The sequence below is a fragment of the Saimiri boliviensis genome, chromosome 5 (genome assembly GCF_048565385.1).
Source record: "Saimiri boliviensis isolate mSaiBol1 chromosome 5, mSaiBol1.pri, whole genome shotgun sequence".
In the NCBI taxonomy this organism is placed as follows: Eukaryota; Metazoa; Chordata; class Mammalia; order Primates; family Cebidae; genus Saimiri; species Saimiri boliviensis.
This window is the reverse complement of record NC_133453.1, coordinates 147,136,086-147,159,338: the sequence shown is the minus strand read 5'-3', so window position 1 is coordinate 147,159,338 and position 23,253 is coordinate 147,136,086. Positions and strand designations below refer to the sequence as shown.

General features: G+C 45.7%; 1 protein-coding gene across 1 annotated transcript in view; it reads right to left on the bottom strand.

The window, feature by feature from the left end:
- Positions 1-23,253, bottom strand: part of CHRNA7 (cholinergic receptor nicotinic alpha 7 subunit) — a 124,252-nt gene that overhangs the window by 6,130 nt on the left and 94,869 nt on the right. Inside the window, exons 5-9 of the mRNA XM_003940558.4 lie at positions 13,483-13,562; positions 8,812-8,979; positions 7,964-8,158; positions 6,944-7,030; positions 3,270-3,379 (exon numbers count right to left, since the gene is read on the bottom strand). Of these exons, the coding sequence (XP_003940607.1) occupies positions 3,270-3,379; positions 6,944-7,030; positions 7,964-8,158; positions 8,812-8,979; positions 13,483-13,562 (640 nt within the window). The remainder of the gene's footprint in view (positions 1-3,269; positions 3,380-6,943; positions 7,031-7,963; positions 8,159-8,811; positions 8,980-13,482; positions 13,563-23,253) is intronic.

The window sequence follows — 23,253 nt, the reverse complement described above, 5'->3', positions numbered from 1 at the left end:
TGTGTGAAAAGTGGGCCCTTTCCCTGAAATTATCCAGATCCTGATTTCATTTACATTTTGTTTTATGATTGTGGGGAAATTCCATCAGTAACCCAGAAGGTATAGTTCCTATCTTTAGGAAATATACAGATAGTAAGTTGTGCAGTTCATATCTGCGGGGCTTTCATTCTTGGTAATCTTTTTATAACATCTTATCAAAAATAACTGCAACAAACAGGTTTGGGGACAAGAACAGGGAAGCCTAAGACCAGTTTCGTTGCAGCTATAAAGATAACCCTTTGTTTCCCATTGTACTTTACAAGCAGGTGGCAATCTGCATGTCCTGGAAAGGTTGGGTCTGCTGACCTTGGAGAGCTTTTTAGGATCAGTAAGGAGTGGGCACATATGACCACATGTGAAACCTTGGATGAGCTGGGTCCTCCATGCAAGGCTCATGAGACAAGTCATCTCACTTGGGCCTTTCAGGGTCCTGTAAAATGAGTATAATCCCCCCACTTTACAGACCAACAAAGTGAGGTTCAAAGAGGCTAATAAACCGGCCCAACGACATACAATGAGTAAGTAAGTGGTTATGTCACTTAACATGTTTAGCCTTTCCCAGCCTCATCTGTAAAAGAGTCTATGAAGTTCTCTTCAAGACTCATGCACCTTTAGCCCAACCCCTCTGGGAATGCACCAGAAAGCCTGAGCCAGCTCCCCGGGGAGGCTGCAGGGCCATGAGTGTGCCTGCATGCAGTGGCAGCTGTGCACACAGGGAGCGAGCAGCAGCAGGCACTTCTCCCTCTGTGGCAGGGTCTACACGTCTCCTGGTGCACATCTCAAGCTCACAGGATCCACACTGCCAAGTCTATTTTGAATTCCATGGCCTGAATCATTAGCTTTCAAAGCCAAAGCACTTAAAAGATAAAATTATCCTCTTGGTCGTGCTCTTGACCTCTTCTGTTAGGCTACAGTTTTGTTTCTGGCTGTGCAAATGTCACATAATGCCACTGCACCCGGCAGTATTTTCTTCATAGCAACAGATCATAATAAAAGTCCCTCGGAGGCTGTTTATGTTTCAAATACACGTAGAATGAATGAAAAATGCAGTGTGTTATGTAAAGCAGGAGAAATGTATAAGCTTCATCTTTCATTTGCAGCCAACTGGTTTTAATAAGCTTTTATGCTGAGAGGTGAATATGCTCTTAATTAAGATTTTTTCTGGAGCAGTGGAGTGCTCCAGGTCATTAAAAATGGTTTTGTGTCTCAATGTCTTAATTCTCTTATCTTCTCTTCGGTCAAAATACTTATAAGAAATAAGAAGTGTTTAGGTTTTTGTATTTGCATAAACAAATACTGGAAGGAAAAAGAAGGAATTCATTCAAATGGTTATCAATACTGGTGGCAGATGCAGGGTAAGGGGCAGGAATGGGAGCAGGATTTCCTTATGTATAATTGTAACCTTAATTTTATTTTGACTTTAGAAACCCGTAAATGTATTACCTGCTTCAAACTGATTGATGGACAGACAGAGAGACCAGCAAAGAAACAAGGTCCCCAGCTCTCAGGGCTCCCACCTCTGGCCTTGCGTTTTCCTAAGTGTGTCAGGGTTATAAGGAAGTCAGACAAAAATACAGGTGAATGTGTGCAAATGTACCCCAGTGTTTAAAGGCAGGGGGTCTTCACAAAACAAACCTCAGGGACCACAGTGATGTGGTCTGTGTGTGAGATGTCACATGTAGGCTAAGCTCACACTACTGCTGGTGCAATGAGCTAAAAGTGAGTCTTTTTTTTTTTATTGCATTTTAGGTTTTGGGGTACATGTGATGAACATGCAAGATTGTTGCATAGGTACACACCTCGCAGTGTGCTTTGCTGCCTTCCGTCCCCTCACCTGTATCTGTCATTTCTCCCCATGCTATCTCTTCCCACCTCCCCACCCCCCCGCCCCTCCCCCATTTTCCCCTGAGTCTTTTTTTTTTTTTAAGAGTTGGGGTTTCACTTTGTCACCCAGGCTGGAGGGCAATGCATCATGATAGCTCACTGCAGCCTGGAGCTCCTGGGCTCACGTGATCCTCCCACCTCAGCCTCCCAGGTAGCTAGGACTACAGGCACGTGCCACCATGGCCAGCTCACAATTAAGTCTTTACTAAATAGTGTATGAGAGGAATGGGCCATGTGGGTAAACCTCTGAGAAGAAACGTTAATTTTGTAAAGCATTTCTTAAGAAGTTGCTAAGTGAGCATTTGAGTGACTAAACTACCGCACAATGAATGTTTCAGGAGGCCCAGAAATCCCCTATTCCTGGAGGGCACCTGACTGCATCTCACCCCTTACAGTTTCATCTTGCTTACTGGTGATTCTTAGATTCCCTTCTGAACTGAGACGCAAGTGGTCTCCAAGGACAGGCAGCACTTGGGATGTGAGGGCATTTTGAGCTCCCCAAATCCTTAAGCCTGGCTCTCTAGACCGGAGGACGGGGAAGCTTTACAGAGCCCACATGAAGGGAGGAAGCGTGGGCCAGAGCACCTTTCCCTGGCATTGGGTTTGGTTTCTGTGGGGTGGGGAATGCTCAGGCCCTCCCTAGGCCCTAATCAACGTTTCCTGACTGCCAGGCGAGGGTGGGTACAGAACTCTGGACATCGGACACTGCAGGAGAGGAACCCTGGATGGGTGAGCACCCATAGATGTGGCGAGCATGGTGCCAGCAGCTGGGGCAGGGGTGGCATGGCCCAGGCTAAGCTCAAAGGCTGTGGGATGCAATGCTTTATGTTTCCATCCGTTCCCTTTTATCCCCTCCCTCTTCCCCACTGGTGACGACTAGTCTTTGTTTTACAGACTTCTGGTTGGATGATATCCCTGTAAGTACTGCATGTACATATTTGTACATGGCTCATTCTGTTTCTTACTCTTTCCACTCCTCATTCTGTTGTGAGGCCTCAACCATGCTGCTACGCGTCTGTCTCATCTGTTGCTTCCAACTGCAGCACAGGGCTTCATGGCGTACATCAAAAAAAACCAAAACACTGTGCTAGAAGAACACACAGAGCAGCCAGTCTGAGAGCCCGACTCTCAGCGTCAGATTAGACAGCAATGCCATGGGGCATCCAAGACACATGCACCACGGCTGCACGCTACACAAAGACACGCCAATGGGTGATGAAATACAAAAACAAAGCTATTTCTTTAGGAATGCCCATTTTTTTGTGTGATTTTAAAAACTGATAAACCCTAGGAGATGCCTCCTTTAGGGAGGGGCTCCAATTCCATCAGGGGTGGGAGGAACATACCCACTTGGGCATCTTGCCCCCATCGGGGTCGTGGTGGTGGTACTGCAGCACTATCACCGTCACCACCACCGAGAGGCCCACGATGATCATGGTGCTGGCGAAGTACTGTGCTGTGGAGAGAACAGATACAGGGTGAGACCCGGGGCTTCTGCAGCACTGAATGTCACAAGACAGGCACAGCCTGACCAGGTTCTCTGACTGTCAGGGCCTCGGGGTGCAGTGATACCCATGTGCTAGGCAAACAGCCTCCTGCCACCGGCCAGGTCTGCAGCCCACATTCTAGGTGGACGAAACCAGCCAGTGTGGTCTGACTTCCTGCCCACGGAGTGGCCTTCCCTCACTCACTGCACTTCCATGCACTCTGGCCTCCCTGTCAGTCAATAAGAGCTAGCATCGCCTGGCAGGATGGTGAGAAGGTTGCTCCTGTGAGTCAATCCTGGATGTGAGGGTATGCAAACCACCCAGTGTTTATGCTGCAGGCCTCCATGGTGCTCCAGAGATACAACAAGGGCAAACCACCTGCATACCACCTGGCTGCCACCTGTCCAGCCCGAGGAAGGGGTCAGTGGCAGGGACTTTTCAGGACAAGAACTTCAGCCTCAGCTTTGGCTCTGATGGGCATCGGTGTCCTTCCACCTGGGCCCAGGTGAGAAGCAGCATGGAGCATCTGAGTGCTTCCGCCCTGGTCCACTGGCTACCAGCTGTGAGTTTGGAGTGGATGCTCAGCCTCTTTGGGCCTTGGCTCTTCAATGGGGATTGGGCAAAGGATGATGTTTGTGTCCCCACAAAGTTCATGTGTTAAAACCTTAGTCCTAACTAGGATGGCATCTGGAGGTGGGGCTTTGGGAGGTAGGAGACTGTGATTTATAACAAGAAATAGGTATTTGGTCTTCCTCCCATTTCCTGGCACACGGCTCCTAAAACCTTTGAATCGCTGAAGTCATCAGTGTCTTTTTATATGCTAATAAGATAACTTATGGCTGTGGTTCCTGGATAGTTTCAGGACGGGGGTTGGTTGCCAGGGAACCAGCCAATTAATTAGAGAGTTGGACCCTTCAAGCCCTGTCCCTCTGCCCAACCCTTGACCCCTGGGGAGGAAAGAGGTACTGAGGGTTGAGTTGATCCCTGGTGGCCAGTCACATAATCAATCATGCCTATGTAGTGAAGCCTTCATAAAAACCCAAAAGCATGGAATTCTTCAGAGACTTGCCCAGTGCTGAACATGTGGAGGTGTTTGGAGGGCGATGTGCCCAGAGACGGCACAGAAGCTCCATGCCCCTTCCCAAATACCTTGCCTTATGCATTTCTTTCATCTGATTATTCTTCATCTGTACTTTATAATTAATGAATAAAGGTATCTAAAGTGTTTCCCTGAGTTCTGTGAGCCAATCTAGTAAATGACTGAACTCAAAGATGTGGTTTTGGGAACTCCCCACCGATTTATAGACAGTTGGTCAGAGGCATGGGAAGCCAGCACTTCTCATTGGCATCTCAAGTAGAGATGGTCTTGAGCCTTAATCTGTGAGTGCCATGCTAACTCCAGGTAGTGTCAGGACTGAGGTGAATTGCAGGACACCCAGCTGGTTTCCAATAATTGGTCCACGTGGGAGAAAAGCCCCCATTTGGTGTCAGGAGTGTTGTGTAAGTAGAGAAATGGTGAGTGATCTTCTCAGAGGACTTGAAGAGGTCTGAGGGATTAGAGTCCTTCATAAAAGGAGGCTAAAGAACTAATTCACTCTCTGCCACATAAGGCCACAGCGAGAAGAGGGCCATCTGTAAACCAGGGAGTGGCCCCTCACCAGAGCCCTGCTGGCACCCTTATCTAGGACTTGCAGCCTTGCAGAACTGTGAGGAATAAATGCCTGTTGCTTAGCCTCGAGGCTACAGCAATTTGTCATGGTAGCCTCCACTAAAATAAACAGGAGCCCCTTCCTTGCAGGATTTGCACAATGATTAGCAATTACATGGGCCAAAATATCTAAGAGAAAGGAGGTGGTGTTCTTCAGTGGACAGCTCTGATTATCAAGCCTTTGGTGTGGCTGTGGGCTCAAGGGGCTGAGCTCTAAGGGAAAGCATTTTGGTGCAGGAGTCTAAGTGTTCAGCTGGCCAAGAACACCACAGGCCCTCATGCCAGGAAGGACTCACTGACTTCCTACAGAGACCAAGAGGTACCTGGGAGACCTCTGCCAGAATGTGGAAGTTCGAGACCTAAAGTTACTGTCAGGGCCCCCGAGGAAAGGAAGGAGACTGGAGCAAACTGTGACACTTATGAGCTGAATTGTGCTTCACCCTAGAATTCATATGCTGAAGCCCTAACCCCTAGTACCCTAGACTGTGGCTGTACTTGAAGATGGGGTCTTTAAGGAGATGATTAAGTACAATGAGGTCATCCGGGTAAGCCCTATCCGATCTGACTGGTGTCCTTTTAAAGAAGAGGAGATTTGGACACACAGAGAGATACTAGGGATGCAGGTGCAGTGGAACTACCAGGAGAGGACAAAGCATTGAGGAAGTGGTTGTCTGCAAGCCAGGGAGAGAGGTCTCAGGTTAAACTATCCCTGCTGGCCGCTTGGTCTTGGACTTTCAGCAGTGCAGCTGTGAGAAAATAAATTTCTATTTAAGCCCCCAAGTCCATGGTATTTTGTCAAGGCAGGCTGAGCAGACCGACCACCTATGGAGAGATGGGCGTCAAAGGATTGCTCGGAGTGAAATTCTATCAACAGAGGGCAGCAAAGCTGACGTCCCTGAGGCCATCAGCACCCCATCCCTCCAGATGTGGGCTACACACCAACCAAGCCTTTCCCAGCGGGTAATCAGTCCAGAGAGGGCCTGACAACTGCCTCAGGAATGGTGGCTGCAAATCTCTACTGAAAGCAATGTGTTGGAGGGTAGAAAGAATGGAGTCAGACCCAGGTGGAAAGGTGGTTCTTTCCTGCCTGAATGGTACCAAAAGAAAAATGATACCCACAAAACTTTTTGTACCAACAGTTTCTCTGGCCAAAATATTACACATACAGGGAGTTCCACAAAGAAGGGCCTTGGCTGCCTGGTTCCTAAATCCTGGGGGTATCCAGGTAGGGCTCTGCCTCCAGCCCACCCCCAGGTAGACACACAGCACGGGACCTCGAGCGGCAGGGGCTAGCAGGTGTAATGACATTCTGTATACTCCTTCTGACCTTCCCTGCCCAATGGGAGTGGGGACTCTAGGTTTTGTTTTTCCTCCCTGGGCAGAGGGTCATGCCTTATACCTGTGCAAACTATATTTTTCTCATCCATATTTCCCTAAACATTTTTATGTTATACAGAGATGCTGTGTTATCTCAGGACACCATAACTGTGTGCTTCTCCCATTTTAACAACGAGTTTGTGGGAAAACAACACCTTAAGCCAAAATGATGCATCTCTAATGATAAAATACCTGGCTTCAAAGCAAGTATGAGGAGAAGAATTATGATGCAAAGGGGGGCGTGTCTGCAAGTCAAAGCCAAATCTCAAAACTGAATATCCCCTTTCCCTTACTTGGGCCCATGTGCCTCTGAGTAGTGACAGCAAATCATCACCTTCCAGACAAAATGGGGGCAGCACAGCCATATTTCTTCTAGTTTCATCTGCTGGGAAATCCTAGGCACTCTCTAAGCCTGTATCTCTAAGAGAGTGCTCGACTCTTGCCTTACCTATCAATGGCACTGAATCGGATGTTGCGGGCATGATCTCAGCCACAAGCAGCATGAAGACAGTAAGAGAGAGCAAGACTGTTATCCCTAAAACACAAACACACAGCAGTTCCTCAGACAAAACAGACAAAAAGGCCTCAATTCTGTCTAACAAGGGCTCATAACCTGACACTCAAAGAACTAGGAAGGTGCTGGGGGGAACGTCATGGAATGCATGTGCATTTTCCTGGGGACAGTCCATGCCACTTATCAGAGTCCCAAAGGAGTCTCTTACAGAGACAAGTTCAGGACCCAGAATTTCAGAAGCAACAACTGAAAATTTTAACTTAGCACAATTATCTCTCATATTCTTTGTTAAATATTATTGAGAAGTAGTTTCATGTAACAGGGAAAAGAAAATCTGCAGTCAGGAGACCTGGTTTCAGGTTTTAAGTTTGCTACTCAGCTAGCTACATGACCTTACATATCACATTCAACCTTGCTGAGCTTCATACTCAGAAGATACGGGTTTGGAAATGATTTCTACCATATGCTACATCTGATGTTTAGTCACTCTTTAAGACATTGAGAAACTCATTCCACCACTCGAAATCTTGGTTTTCTTAGCTTCATACAGGAATGATCATAAGAATTACACTGTACTGCAACATACAAATGCAAGCTGATACCGAGCTAAATTGTTTCCTTGGTGACCAGTCACTATCAAGGAACAGGTGGGATGGTAAGAGGGAAGAAAGTATAGGTCGCTTGGGGCAGAATGGAGCTGGACCCTCCCCATGCATCCCCCATCCTCTGAGGGTCCTCCAATATTCTTAGGGCCACACAGCCATCCAGTACAGAGCCTGAATCAGGGACCCCTGGTGTCTTGGAGCCAGCCTGAGCTAGGAGGTCCATGTGGGATGAGCCTGGCAAGCCCCAGGAACCCTGATGGAGTCCTGTGCTGTCTGCTGTGAGCCCTGCAGAGCTGACCTCAACAGAGGGCCTCCAGTCTCAGACTCCCACCAGAGACCTGGCACTCACCCAGGGAAATCTTCTCCCCAGAATCTGCAGGAAGCAGAAACACCAGCAGGGCGAGGGCGGAGATGAGTACGCAGGGGATGAGCAGGTTGAGGCCATAGTAGAGGGTCCTGCGGCGCATGGTCACCGTGAAGGTGACGTCGGGGTAGGGCTCTTTGCAGCACTCATAGAACTTTTCACTCCTCTTGCCAGGGATTCCTCCATAGGAAGGAGGAGAAAAGGAGCCATTGTTAGAATACAATACATTACCCTGTTGATTTCAATGTGTATACCACACACAAGCATAGCTCTAAAGTTTGCAAAGTGCTAAAAAAAAAAAAAAAAAAAAAGAAAAGAAAAGGAGGGGGGGCATAATTAGCTTGAATAAAACCTTGTTGATTTACTATCTTAGTGATACTTGGGCAAATTGGTAGACATTCTTTTGATGGATTGGAAACATACAATCACAAATGATACATTACCAATTTTACACTATTATAAATGTAATCATTTATAACATTTATAAATGTAATCATTTTCTACTTAAAATGATCAAACACAAGTTCCCATCAGCTGAAATTTGCTGTTCAACTTGCTTTTAGAAATGGAGTGGATCTGAGTAACACAGCGATCTCCAACCTCACACTCGTTTGTTGAAATGCGTCCTCACTCTAGTTGCCAGTTCCTCTTGGAAAGCATGGCATATCCTAACTGTTTTCTGTTTCTCCTCCTAGAGCTCTCACTCAATTATGGAGACTACTGCAAAATTCAATAAATGCTCACACCAAAAAGGACAGTGGAAAATCCCAAACTGCTAAAGCTTGCCCAGGAATAGAAAAGCTTTCTTCCTGGCTGTTTGTCTCATGGCTTACCCACGAGGTCCCATTCTCCATTGGGGATATAGCCACTGATATCTGCCTCCTGCATCTGCAGATCCAAGGACCAGCCTCCGTAAGACCAGGACCCGAACTTCAGTTTGCAATGCTGCACATCAAAGGGAAACCAGCGTACATCGATGTAGCAGGAACTCTTGAATATGCCTGTGTGGGTGATGGAAATAGAAGGCTGAAACGGAAGCTGGCTGAGATGTGCTCAAAATACATAGCAGTTCCTTCAGGCAGTTCCACCCCTCCACACTGCAGATAACCCAGGCCAGAGAAAACGGAATCTGTCTTTTTATTTATTTATTTATTTATTTATTTATTTGAGAAATCTTTCAAACAGAATCCCAGCTAAGCATCGCCGTCTTTTAAAATCCAAATGTAACACTGATGTGCTCTGTCAAAGACTGTGCTGTGAACTTTTCGTGCAAAAAGTTAGCTCTATAATCTTGCGTTTACCATGAGCATCTTCTGATTCTAAATAATAGAAGAATGCAAAATATCTCAGAGAAGTTGATAACGAGGATGAGGTTGGAAACAGAATCTAAAAGGGGTGTGTGTGTGTTTGATGCAGAGTGAGGTAGGCATTTTCTGTAGGTTTAATATGGGAGAACACATGGTTATCTAGAAATTTAATCCAGAATTCTAGTTAAAGCTAGAATTTTAACTAATTTAAATTCTAGATCAAGAACAGAACAAGCTGGGCAGTGTGTCATGCCCGTAATCCCAGTGACTTGGGGCACTGAGGTGGTAATATCAGTTGAGCCTAGGAGTTTGCGACTGGACTGGCAACGTAGTGAGACTTCATCTCTAATTTAAAAATTAGCTGGGTGAGGTGGTGCATGCCTGTAGTCCCAGCTACTGGGAGTTGGAGGCTAAAGTGACGTGAACTATGATCGAGCCCCTGAACTCCAGCCTGGGAAACACACCTAGAACCTGCCTCTAAGAAAAAGAGTTAAAAAGAATAAGAACTGATAGGTTTAAGCAGAAGAGATGGTGCTTGCAGGAAGAGTTTCAGGTGAAAAGGGCTATTCCAGGCTGGGACAGGTTGGAAGCAAATTTCGGAGGAAACCAGAAGAGGCCACTCCAGTTATTCACGCCCATGTGCTCTTCCCAGCCCAGAGCAAGGCTGCATGGCACAAGAAGACGGGCACAGACTCAGTGTCCTGGTGCTCCTGGGGCAGGGCTGGCACTCTGCAAACTTCTGCTACTGAATTACAGAAAGAATGCATGGAGGAAAGGCCTCAATGGCCTTGCAAACAAGGACCCCACCCCACCATCAAATCCAGAAAAGATACCCATTTTGTACCCCGGACTTCCTAAGTATGATTTCCACCCTCACGCAAAACGTTTACAGGAATCTGGACTCCTCGGAGACATTCCCCTCCATTAATGACTGGATCCCCAAAACCCACACTGTCTGCCAGTTGGAAAGCTGTGTAACCTCATGAGTCCATTTCTACAAAGTGGCCCAAGAGAGAGAATTTCTAGACAGAAAGCTGATCAATGGTTGCTGCGAGTGGGAATAGGAATTAACTGCATACAAGTGAAAGGGATCTTTATGGGGTGATGGGAATGTTCTAAAACTAGACTCTGGTAATGGTTGCATAATTCTGTAAATATACTAAAAATTGTTGAATCGTGTACTTAAAATGCATGATATGTAAATTCTATCTCAATAAAGCTGTTAAAAAATAAACACATGAAATGAGGGGAAAGTCATGTTATGATCAAGTCTCTATTTCAAAGCCTGAGCTCCAAACCTTCTTTTCCACCCATGCCCCTCTAACTGCAGACAGGGCAGCATCCTGGGACTAGTTCCACACCCCCAGGGTGCAGGTGGGGGTCCCAAACCAGGCAGCTCTGGGCCTTTTCTGCCACTGGAAGGAAGCCCCTCATGGTCACAGGACAATGTGTCCTGTCCTGACCAGGATCCAGGGCCACACTGTGGTGGGGACACAGCCCCAGCGGGGGTGGCTGCACTCAGAGAGCTAGAGGCTTGGGGTGCCGCTCCTGTAGCTGAAAATAGCCTCAGCCTTCCAAACAACCTGCAGCAGCATCTTCTACACTGGTGACTACCCGAGGCTGTTTTCTAAAATAGCCCTCAGAACAGAAGCTGCAGCATGCAGGCCTCGTAAGAAAGACCTTGGGAGTGAAGGAAGGCTCCCCCGACTGCCCCCATCTGCAAAGAACCTGCTGGTAGGAGGAAACACCAGGGCTGGCAGGAAAGCGGATGCTTTAAGAAGCCTGAACATCTGAACTTCAGTCTGTTCCAACATTATGGGAGGTGCTACCACTGACAGGTTCACTCGCTTCTTTGTTCATTCAGGGGTGGACGCTAAGGTGAGCAAAGGCGGACTCTGACCCCAGGATGCTTGTCACCTGCTGACAGGGAGGGCGTGCAGACGGCAACCCAGAAGGCAGAGTCAGCCTAGCCAAGGCAGTGTGGTGAGTGCGGGCGCATCTCCAAGGTGGTGTGAGATGTGTGTTACGGTGTGTAGTGTGAGTCTGAGAGTGTATGAGGTGTGTATGTGGTGTGACACATGTAAGTGTGCAAGGCGTGTGTATGACGATGTGTGGTATGAGATGTGTATTACAGTGTGCAGTGTGAGTCTGAGAGTGTATGAGGTGTGTATGTGGTGTGACATGTAAGTGTGCAGGGCGTGTGTATGACGATGTGTGGTGTGAGATGTGTATTACAGTGTGTAGTGTGAGTCTGAGATTGTATGAGGTGTGTATGTGGTGTGACATGTAAGTGTGCGGGGCGTGTGTATGATGATGTGTGGTGTGAGATGCATATGTGCATGTGAGAGTTTAGCTGATGTGAGAATCTGAGGTGTGTGGGGGTATGTGAGTGTGTAGGAGTGTGTGTGATGTCTGCCTGTATGTGAGCATGGGAGTGTAAGTGTGTGGTGCGTGTGTATGTGGTGTGTGAGATGTGTATGAGTGTGTGGTGAATGTGAGAATGTATGAGGTATATGTGTGTGAAAGTATGTGTGGTGTGAGCATGTGTGTGGTACATGAGTGGTGTGAGTATAACTGGTTTGAGTGTGTGTGTGCATGTGTGTGTGAGTGGTGCTTGTGTGGTATGTATGTCAGTGGTGCGTGTGTGTAGTGTCTGCACGTGAGTGGTGTGTGTGTCTATGGCATGTATACATATGTGTGGTGTGTCTGGGTATGTGTGAGGGGTGTATGTATCTGTATAAGTGTGTGTGCAAGTGTGAAGGATGTGTGTGAGTGGCATGTGTGTACATGTCTGAGGTATGTATATGTGTGTGTGGTTTGTGTGAGTGGTGTATCTGTGTGTGCATGTGTGTGATGGGTGTGAGTAGTGTATCTGTGTGTGCATGTGTGTATGCATGGGGGGTGTGTGAGGGGCACGTGTGGTGAGTGGTGTGTATGAGAGATGTGTGTGAGGTGTGTATGTGTAAGTGCTGTGTAAGAGGTGTCTGTGTGTGAGATGAGCGGTGTTTATGTGAGTAGTGTGTAAATAGTGTGAGTGGTGTGTCAGTGGTGTGTGTGAAGTGGTGGATGCTGGGTGTATAAGTGGTAGGTATGAGTGGTGTGTGAGTGGTGTCAGTGGTGTATGTGTGTGAGTGGTATGTATGGAGTGGTGAGTGGCTGTGTGAGTGGTGTGTGTGAGGGGTGTGTGAGTGGTGTATGTGAGTGATGTGTGACAGTGTATGTGTGAATAGTGTGTTAGTGTGAGTGGTGTGTGTGTGTGTCAGGAGTGTGTGGTATGTTTTCGTGGTGTGTGAGTGGTGTGTGTGGTGTATGTGAGTGGTGTGAGTTAGTGTGTGTGAGTAGTGTGTGTGCTGTGTGTGTGAGGGGTGTGTGGTGTGTGTGAGGGTGTGTAAGGTGTGTGTGTGAGTCATATGTGTGAGTGGTAGTGAGGTGTGGAGGTAATTGCAGGTTGCCTCTCAGCAGAAAGTTAAATAGCTGCAGTGTGGGAGATAACCCTGGAATAAATACATTAAAAATCCTCTAAAAGATCAAAAACCCCAACTGTTCATATCAATAGGTCAGCACCCACCCCACATGCACCTCAAGGCCATAAACCCATCTCCCATGCTGTGTGAACTGGACTGAAAAGCAATCTGGGAGCACTTAGCCGTCGAGGTGGAGAGAGGGGAGACACAGCTGGGAAGAAGTCAGTCGCTAGCAAGCTCTCCCTTGAAACCACCAGACCTTGCCTGTGACCTGCGTGTGCTCTTTAGCGCACACACTCAGGATCCTGGAACTGTCATATTCCACCCCTGCAGCTGGAGCGCTGCATTGTCAAGGCACTGAGTCCCACGGGAAGGAGGATGGTGAGCTGGAATGGAGAAGCAGAGCCTGGAGAGGTGGCCTGCAGGCTGGCAGGCGAGGTGGCCGCTGCCTGGCAAAGGAAGCTTGCTGTACTTGTGCATTGGCTTTAAGGCGCACACGGCAGAAAATAAGGACCTATGACACGCACTGGCAAAGGCAGCTGGACTGAGACAAAGGAGGGGGATGGACTTCTAAGGGTAGAAAGCACATAGAAGCACAGAAGAGAGAAGAAGAGGTGGGAGTGAGCAGGGGTGAAGCAAAGAGCTGGTCCACCACACAGGGGCACCCACCAGACTGACGCCCAAACTCGCTTCAATCTTCTAACTGCAAGAAGACAAAGGAAGTGTAGCTTACCTGGAGGCAGGTACTGGCAGTGCCCGGAAGAATTCACCAAGACGTTGGTGTGGAATGTGGCGTCAAAGCGCTCATCGGCACTAGAAACAGGAAAAGGACTGCATGAGCCAGTGCCACCAGGCTGCGGATTTCCCGAAGCCCTGGGGTCTGTCTTCGCTGGAGCAGCAGAGACCTTGAGAGGGGCCCCTGTCTGTCCTCACAGCCCCACACCCCACCTGAGAGCACCACTGGCACTGGCCTGGGAGGTCTTCGAGGAGCATAGCTGGGAAGGAGCCAGTGTCCACCTCCATTTCCATTTTCACACCGCACTGTGATTTTTCTCACACTGTATACAAAATAAAGCTCTTAACCAAAGTGAAACCTGTAAACAACTTTGGAGGACACTGGAAGATGCGACATTTTCATGACAGCTAGAAGAAGAGAGGGTGGGGGAAGCACACTGCCATCCTGTGCGCCCCATGGGGCAGGAATTTTCCCTCGCTGTGCTCAAAGCTCTAGTTCCCACCTCTTGAAGGGGGCCCACACTTGGTTAGTGCTTCACATTTACATCTTCAATGAGGGAAATTACAGTTGCAGTGGGGAGCTGGACACCACAACCCCAGAGGGTTCCCGGCTCCACAGTTAGTGATGAAAAGGAGAGTGGGTGAAGACAACAGAATTAAGTGTGAGTTTTAGATGGACACACCTCTGCCCCTCCCCAGCCTATGTTCCAGCCTCCTGAAGCCAGGAGTTAACAACTGGGTTAAAGGACACACACATACACATACAACTGGGCTAACGGACACACAGACACACACAGACACACACACACACACACACACACACACACACACACACACAGAGCAGCAGCAGCAGCAATTACACCAACAGCCTGTACTAGCCTTAGCTTCTTCTATTTTCTGGATTCTGATGCACTGACATCTGGGGCCTTGCTGACTCTGGAGAGACCCTGAAGGGATTGTCAATTTACTGAGAGAGTCAACAACTTCAGCCTTTCAAACACAAATCAGTCAATCCAGAACCACCACCCAAAGACATCCTTTATCAGGCTGTCACACGGAGGTTGTCCCCAGTCCTGCCTCATCACCACAGGACCAGGTACCAGCCAAGCAGGGAGAGTCCCTATGCCCCAGGGCCTGCTGACATTATTCTAAGGAGCCAATCCTAAGCCTGAGCCTGCACACCCTGCTCCTCCTTTCCTTCCCGCAGAAGCTACAGTGAAGCAAGGCCCGTGCTCAGGTTTCCCGCACTCTGCCTTCCATGCGGCCCTGGAGCTTCCCTGTATCCTCGCATGCTGCACTGTGCTTCTGCTTCTAAGGAACTGTGAGTAAAACCATTTTCCTTCAAGACAGTCACTTCTGTGTCTGAGTGTCTCACCATGCCTGATTAAAACCAGCCCCAGGTACCTTTAAAACACAGCTCTACAGATAAAGAAAAATAAACCACCTCAAGAAAACACTGGCAGCCAGTCAAGGTCCCAGCACCCCAGAGTAAAGCTCCCCTCATTTTGACCACCGTGGCCCCTGCAGGAGCTGCCCACGACTACGAGCCTCAAGCCTCAGGGAGCCTCTCCCATGTCTGAGACCCTCCAAAGGGGAAACTCGGAATCACAGATACCGGAGGACAGTGTCCAGTATGGGATACACAATGGAGGGCACACGCCGAGAAGGATCCCAGAAGAATGAGTCAATGAAAAGAAGAACAAAATCACTTCTTAAAAAAGGCCAGGTGCAGTGGCTCATGCCTGTAATCCAAGCACTTTGAGAAGCCAAGGCCGGCAGATCATGAGGTCAAGAGATCGAGACCATCCTGGCCAACAGGATGAAACCCCATCTTTACTAAAAAAAAAAAAATGTACAAAAATTAGCTGGGGGTGGTGGTAGGTGCCTGTAGTCCCAGCTACTCAGGAGACTGAGGCAGGAAAATCGCTTGAACCTGGGAGGCAGAGGTTGCAGTGAGCTGAGATCGGGCTACTGCACTCCAGCCTGGTGAAAGAGCAAATCTCCATCTCAAAAAACAAACAAAAAAAAGTGACGTCCTCACAAAATTCAACAGGATGTCACAATTAGTTAGAAAAACAGAGAGCAAATGGAAATTAAAGGTATGGTTTATGAAATAACTTTTTGTGAATGGGCAGGAGGCTTGGCTGATAGAAATCACAGAGATGAAATGTAACACAGAAGGAAGATGGCGCAGAGGACAAGGCGGGGGGATCTCAGCTCACTCACAGAAGCCCCATCCGGGAGAGGGGGAGGGAGAAAATTACCCAAGAAATAACACAGAGACACTTCTCACAGCAGAAAAACCACCCAGGCACGAAGACAAAAAAAAAAAAAAAAAAAAAAAAAGGTTTTCAAGAACATTAAGGCCTTGAGGAGCTTGTTCCCAACATATATTTTTTTTGGTCAGCTTTGGAACAATGAGAGTGAAAACTGAGAAAGAAGAAATACACTTTTAGACTAAACCTGGAGATCGATAAAAGAGATTTAGATGATGAGTTGTGCAGGAGGCCTAGAAAAGGGTGGGTCCAAATCCCAGCAAGACCTTCAGGTCCTCAGGACGGAACCAAATGGGTTCAGAGCAAAAAAGAGGAGATATACTGAGCTGAAAAATATGATGGTCTTGATTCAGGACACATTTTTTGAAGTTCTTGGAATAAGAAAAAAGGCAACCAGAAACTCTAGGAAAAAATAAATAATTGTATAAAGAAGTCATGATCTGAATTTGAATATAAAACAAAAAATGTAATGAAGTTTAAGGGAAGGAAGAAAGGGGAGAAGGGGGTAAACGGCAAGAGAGGGAGAGAGGCGGGAGCGAAGCTGTCATGAAAGGACACATACGTGCCCCCTTACTTCCAAACACACGTAGGGAAAGAGAGAGGACGAGGTAGGACCAACATGTAAATATTTGTATCTGACTGTGAATAAATCACCTTATAAACAGTGGGCACAAAACAGCCGAAAATGTGGACCTGCACAGCCTCACTCTGGAGAGTTTCACGATCTTCAAGCTAGGTTCTCCGGAGCCCTAAGATCCTGCGGAGGTACCTCAAGGTTTCTGAAAATATTCACCTCCAATATTTTAGTGCCTTCGGATTTGACAATAGTCATAAAAGTCACACACTCAAACGACTATTAACAAAATTTTAACTCTTAGAGACTACCATTATGTTCATTTATGTGTCCTGTTTAACTTCTTTTTGCCTGAAAGTTAAACTAAAGTTTATCTGGCCATGAATGTGCACACATTTGAATCCTTATAAAGGAGTCACTGCATGAGATTTCGGTTTTTCATAAAAAATTAAGTCTATGCTTCCAATTACATGGCATCTAACCCACACTGGATGTGGGATGCATTCCTCCATCCATCACTCTTAGCAGCAGCAACATAGAAAGCATGGCTGGGCACAGTGGTTCACACCTATAATCTTAGCACTTTGGGAGGCCCAGAGGGGAGGATTATTTGAAGCCAGGACTTTGAGACCTGACTGAGCAACAAAGCAAGACCCCATCTCTACAAAAAAAATATATATATATATACAAAATCAGTGCAGTGGTATGAGCATATAGTTCCAGCTACTCAGGAGGCTGAGGCAGGAGGATTAGTTGAGTCCAAGAGTTTAAGACTGCAGAGCTATGTTTGCACCACTGCACACCAGCCTAGGAGACAGAGTGAGACCCTGTCTCTAATACATAAAAAATATTTTTGAAATAAAAATAAATTTAAAATGTTAAAAGAATAGTGTGATTTGATACATGTTATGAGGAACAAAGTTTTGCTTATTTTAAGCTTGGGTTTCTTCCTGTCTGATTTTCATATTTATAATCAAGATGAAGCATCTGTTAGATCAGTGATTTAACTCTGAAAAAAAAAAGTTCCTACAAGCCTTTCTTTCAAGCATTTGGATCAATTTAATTGAAGAGACTCTCGAGATCACAAGGCAAATAGGTAAAAACAAGATAAAAAAAACTGTTGCTATTAGCAACAGCTTACCTATGTGATTCAGTGATTTCTGAATGTTGTTCATCCAGACAGAATATTGAGCTACATGAAATTGTAACACATAAATGTTATCAAAATCCAAATCTTAATACCCATGATGGTCGTTTTACGCTTCTTTCCCATAGGCAAATTGATTTCATAAGTACATAATATAAAAGTAAACTCTTGTGATGGATTTGTGCTAATACTGCTTTATCTGTTTTGAGCATTAGGGGTGGAGATAAGATGGGTTTGAAGAAAGACCCTGTTGCTAAAAGCTGAGTTTGAAAACAGTGATCTAAGGTGGGAAATGAAGAACCTCAGAAATGTGAGTGTCCAGAATTCCTACAAGGACCTCAGTGGCCACGGCGCAGGCTGAGCTCCCCCAGGGATGCCCAACAGATGCCAGTCAACAGCGATCACATCACCAGTGCTGGGCAGCCCTGTGCAGGCAAACGCCCATAACCGTGCAAACAGGGGTGGGGCTGCAGGGATTCAGTCTCCCTTGCTCCTCTTCTGTGTGTATTTAAACTGTTCTGTATTAAATAGTTTGAAAATGGTCAAATATATACTTTTCTTCACTACTGGAAGACATAGTGCATCTGCACAGTTCTTGAGGATGCCACCCTGTGGCCTCTCCATCCCTGCAGGAGCCGCCTTTCTCTGGCTGCCTTTGTCCTCCGCCAGCCAGCAATGACCGGAAGGAACTCACTCTTGCTGTGAGGGGAGCTCTGAGCCCTACCCCTACCACAGAGGGGGCGACTGGGGCAAATTTAACTCAAACATGTAGGATGCAAGCTCCATGTCCTTAGCGGGAGGAGGAGGAGGAGAGGTGTCTGCACAGGCTCTAAAGGATAGGCAGAGCTCCTGCAGATGGAAACAGGGGTAGACAGGCCCCTGGCAGAAGCACGGTGGGATCACACACCTGGAGATAAAACAGAACAAGGGAGGTTCCAGGAAGGTCTGACTTGTCTGGATCATGGCATCTGCCTGCACCATGTTGACCTAAGCAGTGAGGCTGGAAAGAGGGCTCAGGAGCAAACAACTGCTTAGCCTCCCAGGCAGGGCTCAGGAGCCCAATCCTTATGGGATTACAAGCTGTGCTTTCAGACATCAATGGCAGTATAGGCAGGGGGAGCCCCTGGGGCACAGATGGACCCTGTGGGTCTGAGATCACACCTTTCCTTCCTCCACATCCCCTGGGGTCCTCGCACACTGGTGCCTGGTCTCATCCCTGCAGAGCTGCTGACCCTGGAACAAGAGCCCTCTGATCCTAGGCTCAGTCTTGCCTCCTGCCTCAGTCAGCTCTGTAGCATCGACCTCCATTGCTGAGCACGGGAGGCCTGAACTCTAAGCCAGAAAAGAAGGAAGTGACTGCCTTCACAGAGAAGGCATCGTCTGACCCAGAAGCCCAGTTCTTCAAACCTTGCGAGGAAAAGCCAGGGCAGCCCAGCCATCCAACAAGCCCAGCAAGCCCAACTCCCAACAGGGCACGTGTTCACCAGAACGAGCCATTGCATTGAGGTGAAGATGAATAATAAGATGATAATAATAATAAGAAATCCAGGCAGTCTGTACTGCTGCAAAGAAAATGCTACATGTGGGTTCAGGATGACCCTAAACAGGAAGGGCTCATGTGAAATCAGTCCCATTCCCTGTGAGCTCTCAGCAACCTTGAAAGACTGAGAGAGAGAAGGGTAGGAGAGATGAAGGTGAAATCTATCCAAAAAGGAAGGGAGGAGGCAGGATGATGCTCATCTATCTGATCTAAGGTGTCATTTACCTTAAATCTCTCAAGAAAGGAAAAATAAAAGCTGCCAACTCCCCAATTCCATGTGAAGATACCACTGATGGAAGGAATGCCTGGATTACAGAAGGAAAGCAAGGCTGTTGAGAATGGATGAATTTTCTGAATAGAAGACAGAGAGAGAGAGACACCCTACCATAGTTCTTTTGATTTAGTTCTATATTTTATTCTAAACTGTTGACTGCAGCCAACAATGTGGCCTGTCATAGTCCGTGACCAAAAATGTCTTGAATAGAATCAAACTTTTATGGTCATTTCTACCTGCCAGAGATTCCAGGAAGAAGAAGTCTGAGGTACCAGGAGGAAGCTTCCAGAAAGATGCATTCAATAATCTTTTTAAAGAAAAAAAAAAGTATTTATTTACGTATTTACATTATTTGTTCATTTATTTAATTATTTTGAGACAGGGTGATGCTCTGTCACCCAGGCTGGAGTGCAGTGGTGCAATCATGGTTCACTGGAGTCTCAAACTTATGGGCTCAAGCCATCCTTCTGCCTCAGCTTCCTGGTAGCTAGGACTGCAGGCACATGCTATCTTTTCATATTTTGATTTTTATTTTAGATTAAGGGGTACATGTGCAGGTTTGTCACATGGGCATATTACATGTGATGCTGAAGTTTGGGGTATAATTGATTCTATCACCCAGTAGCGAGCATAGTACCCAACAGTTTTTCAACCCTGGCCCCCTTCTCCTTCCTCCCACAGTAGTCTCCAGTGTTGCCATCTTTATGTCCATGAGTACCCAGTCTTTTCTTCACCCACTGATTTGCATATTAAATTGAATATAACATGGGATATTATAACAACTGGATACAACATAGGATGGATTACAACAATGCTATAAATAACATGGGATAAGATTAATGCAGCAAATATTCAATTTCCAGACTCCCTATGTTTGTTCCTTGGGTTACCTGTCTATCTCTGACCCAGCAAAACATCATCTTTCTTTTTTTTTTTATTTTTGAGATGGATCCTCGCTCTGTTGCCCGGCTGAAGTGTAGTGGCGCGATCTCGGCTCACTGCAACCTTCGCCTCCCAGGTTCAGGTTTAGGCAGATGCCACCATGCCCAGCTACATTTTATATTTTTAGTAGAGATGGGGTTTCACCATGTTGGCCAGGATGGTCTCGATCTCTTGACCTTGTGATGCGCCCACCTCGGCCTCCCAAAGTGCTGGGATTACAGATGTGAGCCACTGTGCCCAGCCTTCAAAATGTCATCTTCATCCTTACAGCGTTAGGAAAGTGTTGCATCTGGCATAGAAAGTCCCCCAACTTGGTTCTTTTTCTGTAAAATTGTCTTCCTTTACTATCCTTGCTCATTACTGACCCTTTGCTCATCATTGTAAATTTTAAATTTACTTGTACAGTCTCATGAAGTCCCTGTTGAGACTTTAGTTGGAATCACATTAAATTTAGTTGGAATCACATTAATCACATTCAATTATTTTGGAATAATTTGACATCTTTAGGGTATTGAGTTTTCCCAGGCATAAGTGTGATACAACTCAACATCTATGTCGATCTTTCTTAAATTTATTTTTTGGTACTTGTTAACACCTGCAAATATTGAAAATAAAATTTGTGAAATTACATTTTCTAATTATCTGTTGTAAGAATATAGAAATACATTTGACACTTTTATAGATCTTGTTTTGTATCAGATATATTTTTTCTAGACAGTATCTAGGGATTTTCTAAGTAAAAACATGGTATGACTTATAAATGATGATGAATTAGTTTATTCCATTCTTATTCATAAATATTTTATTTTACTTGTATTACTATTGAAATTCATATAATTACTAAGATATTTTTAAAGAGTGATGACATTGACATTCTTATTCTGTTCTACATTTAGAAACTTCTAATGTTTCAGCGTTAAGTGAGACCCTATGTCAAGTCAGGGGAAACTTCTTCCAATTACAAATGGGTTTTAAATAACATTAACTGATTTTTCTCTATCAGAATGATCATTTATTTTGTTCTGCTTCATTCTTTTAATGGAATAAATTATATTCATGAACTTTTTGAAAATTAAGAAAACTGGACATTCCTAACAGAAACCTAAACTTGTTAGGATTTATTTTTAAATTATTGCTAGATTTCGGTATGCTGATATTTTAGTTAAGATGTATACATTTATGTTCATAATGGTATTTTATGGTGAGTGGAACTTGCCTGTAAACCCATCCTGTTAAATTTCTTTTTTAAAACATATTGATCAAAAGAATGAAAAGATGAGCTACAGACTGGGAGAAAATATTTGCAAGACACACATCTAATAACAGACTGTAATCCAAAATACACAAAGAACTCTTAAAACTCAGCAATAAGAAAACAAACAATCCAATTAAAAAATGGGCCAGGCCAGATGCAGTGGCTCACACCTGTAATGCTAGTATTTTGGGAGGCCGAGGTGGGTGATTTGCCTGAGCTCAGGAGTTCGAGACCAGCCTGGGCAATATGGTGAAACCTCATCTCTACCGAAAAAAAAAAAAAAAAAAAAATTAGGTGGGTGTGGTGGCAGGCACCTGTAGTCCCAGCTACTGGGGAGGCTGAGGTAGGAGAATTGCTCGAACCTGTGGGGTGGAGGTTGCAGTGGGCCGAGATCGTACCATTGCACTTCAGTCTGGGCAACAGAGCAAGACTCTGTCTCCATTTAAAAAAAAAAAAAAATGGGCCAAAGACCTCAACAGACACCTGAGCAAAGACGGTATACAGATGGCAAATATGCAAGTGGAAATATGTTCCACATCATCATCAGGGAAGTACAAATTTTAAAAAAATGAGATACCACTACACATCTATCAGATGGCCAAAATCTAGAACACTGGCAAGGCCAGGTGCTGGCAAGGATGTGGAGCAACAGGAGCTCTCACTCACTGCTGGTGGGCATGCACAATAATGCGGCCACTTTGGAAGACGGTTTGGCAGTTTCCTACAAGACGAAGCATACTCGTACCACGTGATCCAACAACTGCCCTCCCTGGTATTCACCCAAAGGAGCTGAAAACCTGTGTTCACACAGAAACCTACACACACATGTTGACAGCAGCTTTATTCATAATTGCCAACACTTGGAAGCAACCTTCAGTAGGTAAATGGATAAACTGTGCTACATCCAAACAATGGATTATTATTTAGTGCTAAAAAGAAATGGGCTGTCAAGCCATGACAAAACACGGAGGAACTTTAAATGAGTATTACCAAGTGAAGGAAGTCCATTTGAACAGGCTACAGACTGTATGGTTCCAATTGTATGATATTCCAGGAAAAGTAAAACTACAGAGACAGCAAAACTGGTGAGTGGCTGCCATGGATTGCAGACAGAGGGAGGGATGAATAGGTGGAGCACAGAGGATTTTGTGGGGCAGTAAAGCTATTCTGAATGACATTATAATGGTAGATACAGGTACATTTGTCCAAACCCATAGAACCCATGCAACACCAAGAGAACCCTAATATAAACTGTGGACTCTGGGTGGTAATGATGTGTCTACATCAGTTCATCTATTACAACAATGGTACCACCCAGGTTGGGGATGCTGATGAGCGGGGAGGCTGTGCTTGGGTGGAGGTTGGGAGGCGACATGGGAACTTGTACCTTCCAAACAGTTATGCTATGAACATCAAATTGCTTTAAAAAATAAAGTCTGTTTTTTGCTAGTCTATTCCATTTTTGGTCTATTTTTCTAGAAAATATGAAATCTAACTTTTCAAATGTTTGGCATAAAGTTGTTTATGATATCCTATTTTTAAGTCTTTTTCTGTAGTTAAAAACCCCTTTCATATTTAGTAAATGTTTTTGCCTTATATTCTTGATAATTATTTCCTGAGTTATATTGATTTCATTAGTTTTTAAAAACCAGTTTGTCCTTTGTTGATCTCTATTTTAATTCTCTTATTTAATACATTTTTAAGCTTATCTTTATTCCTCCTTGTTTTTTCATTGGATTTAATGTTATGTTTTATAACTTC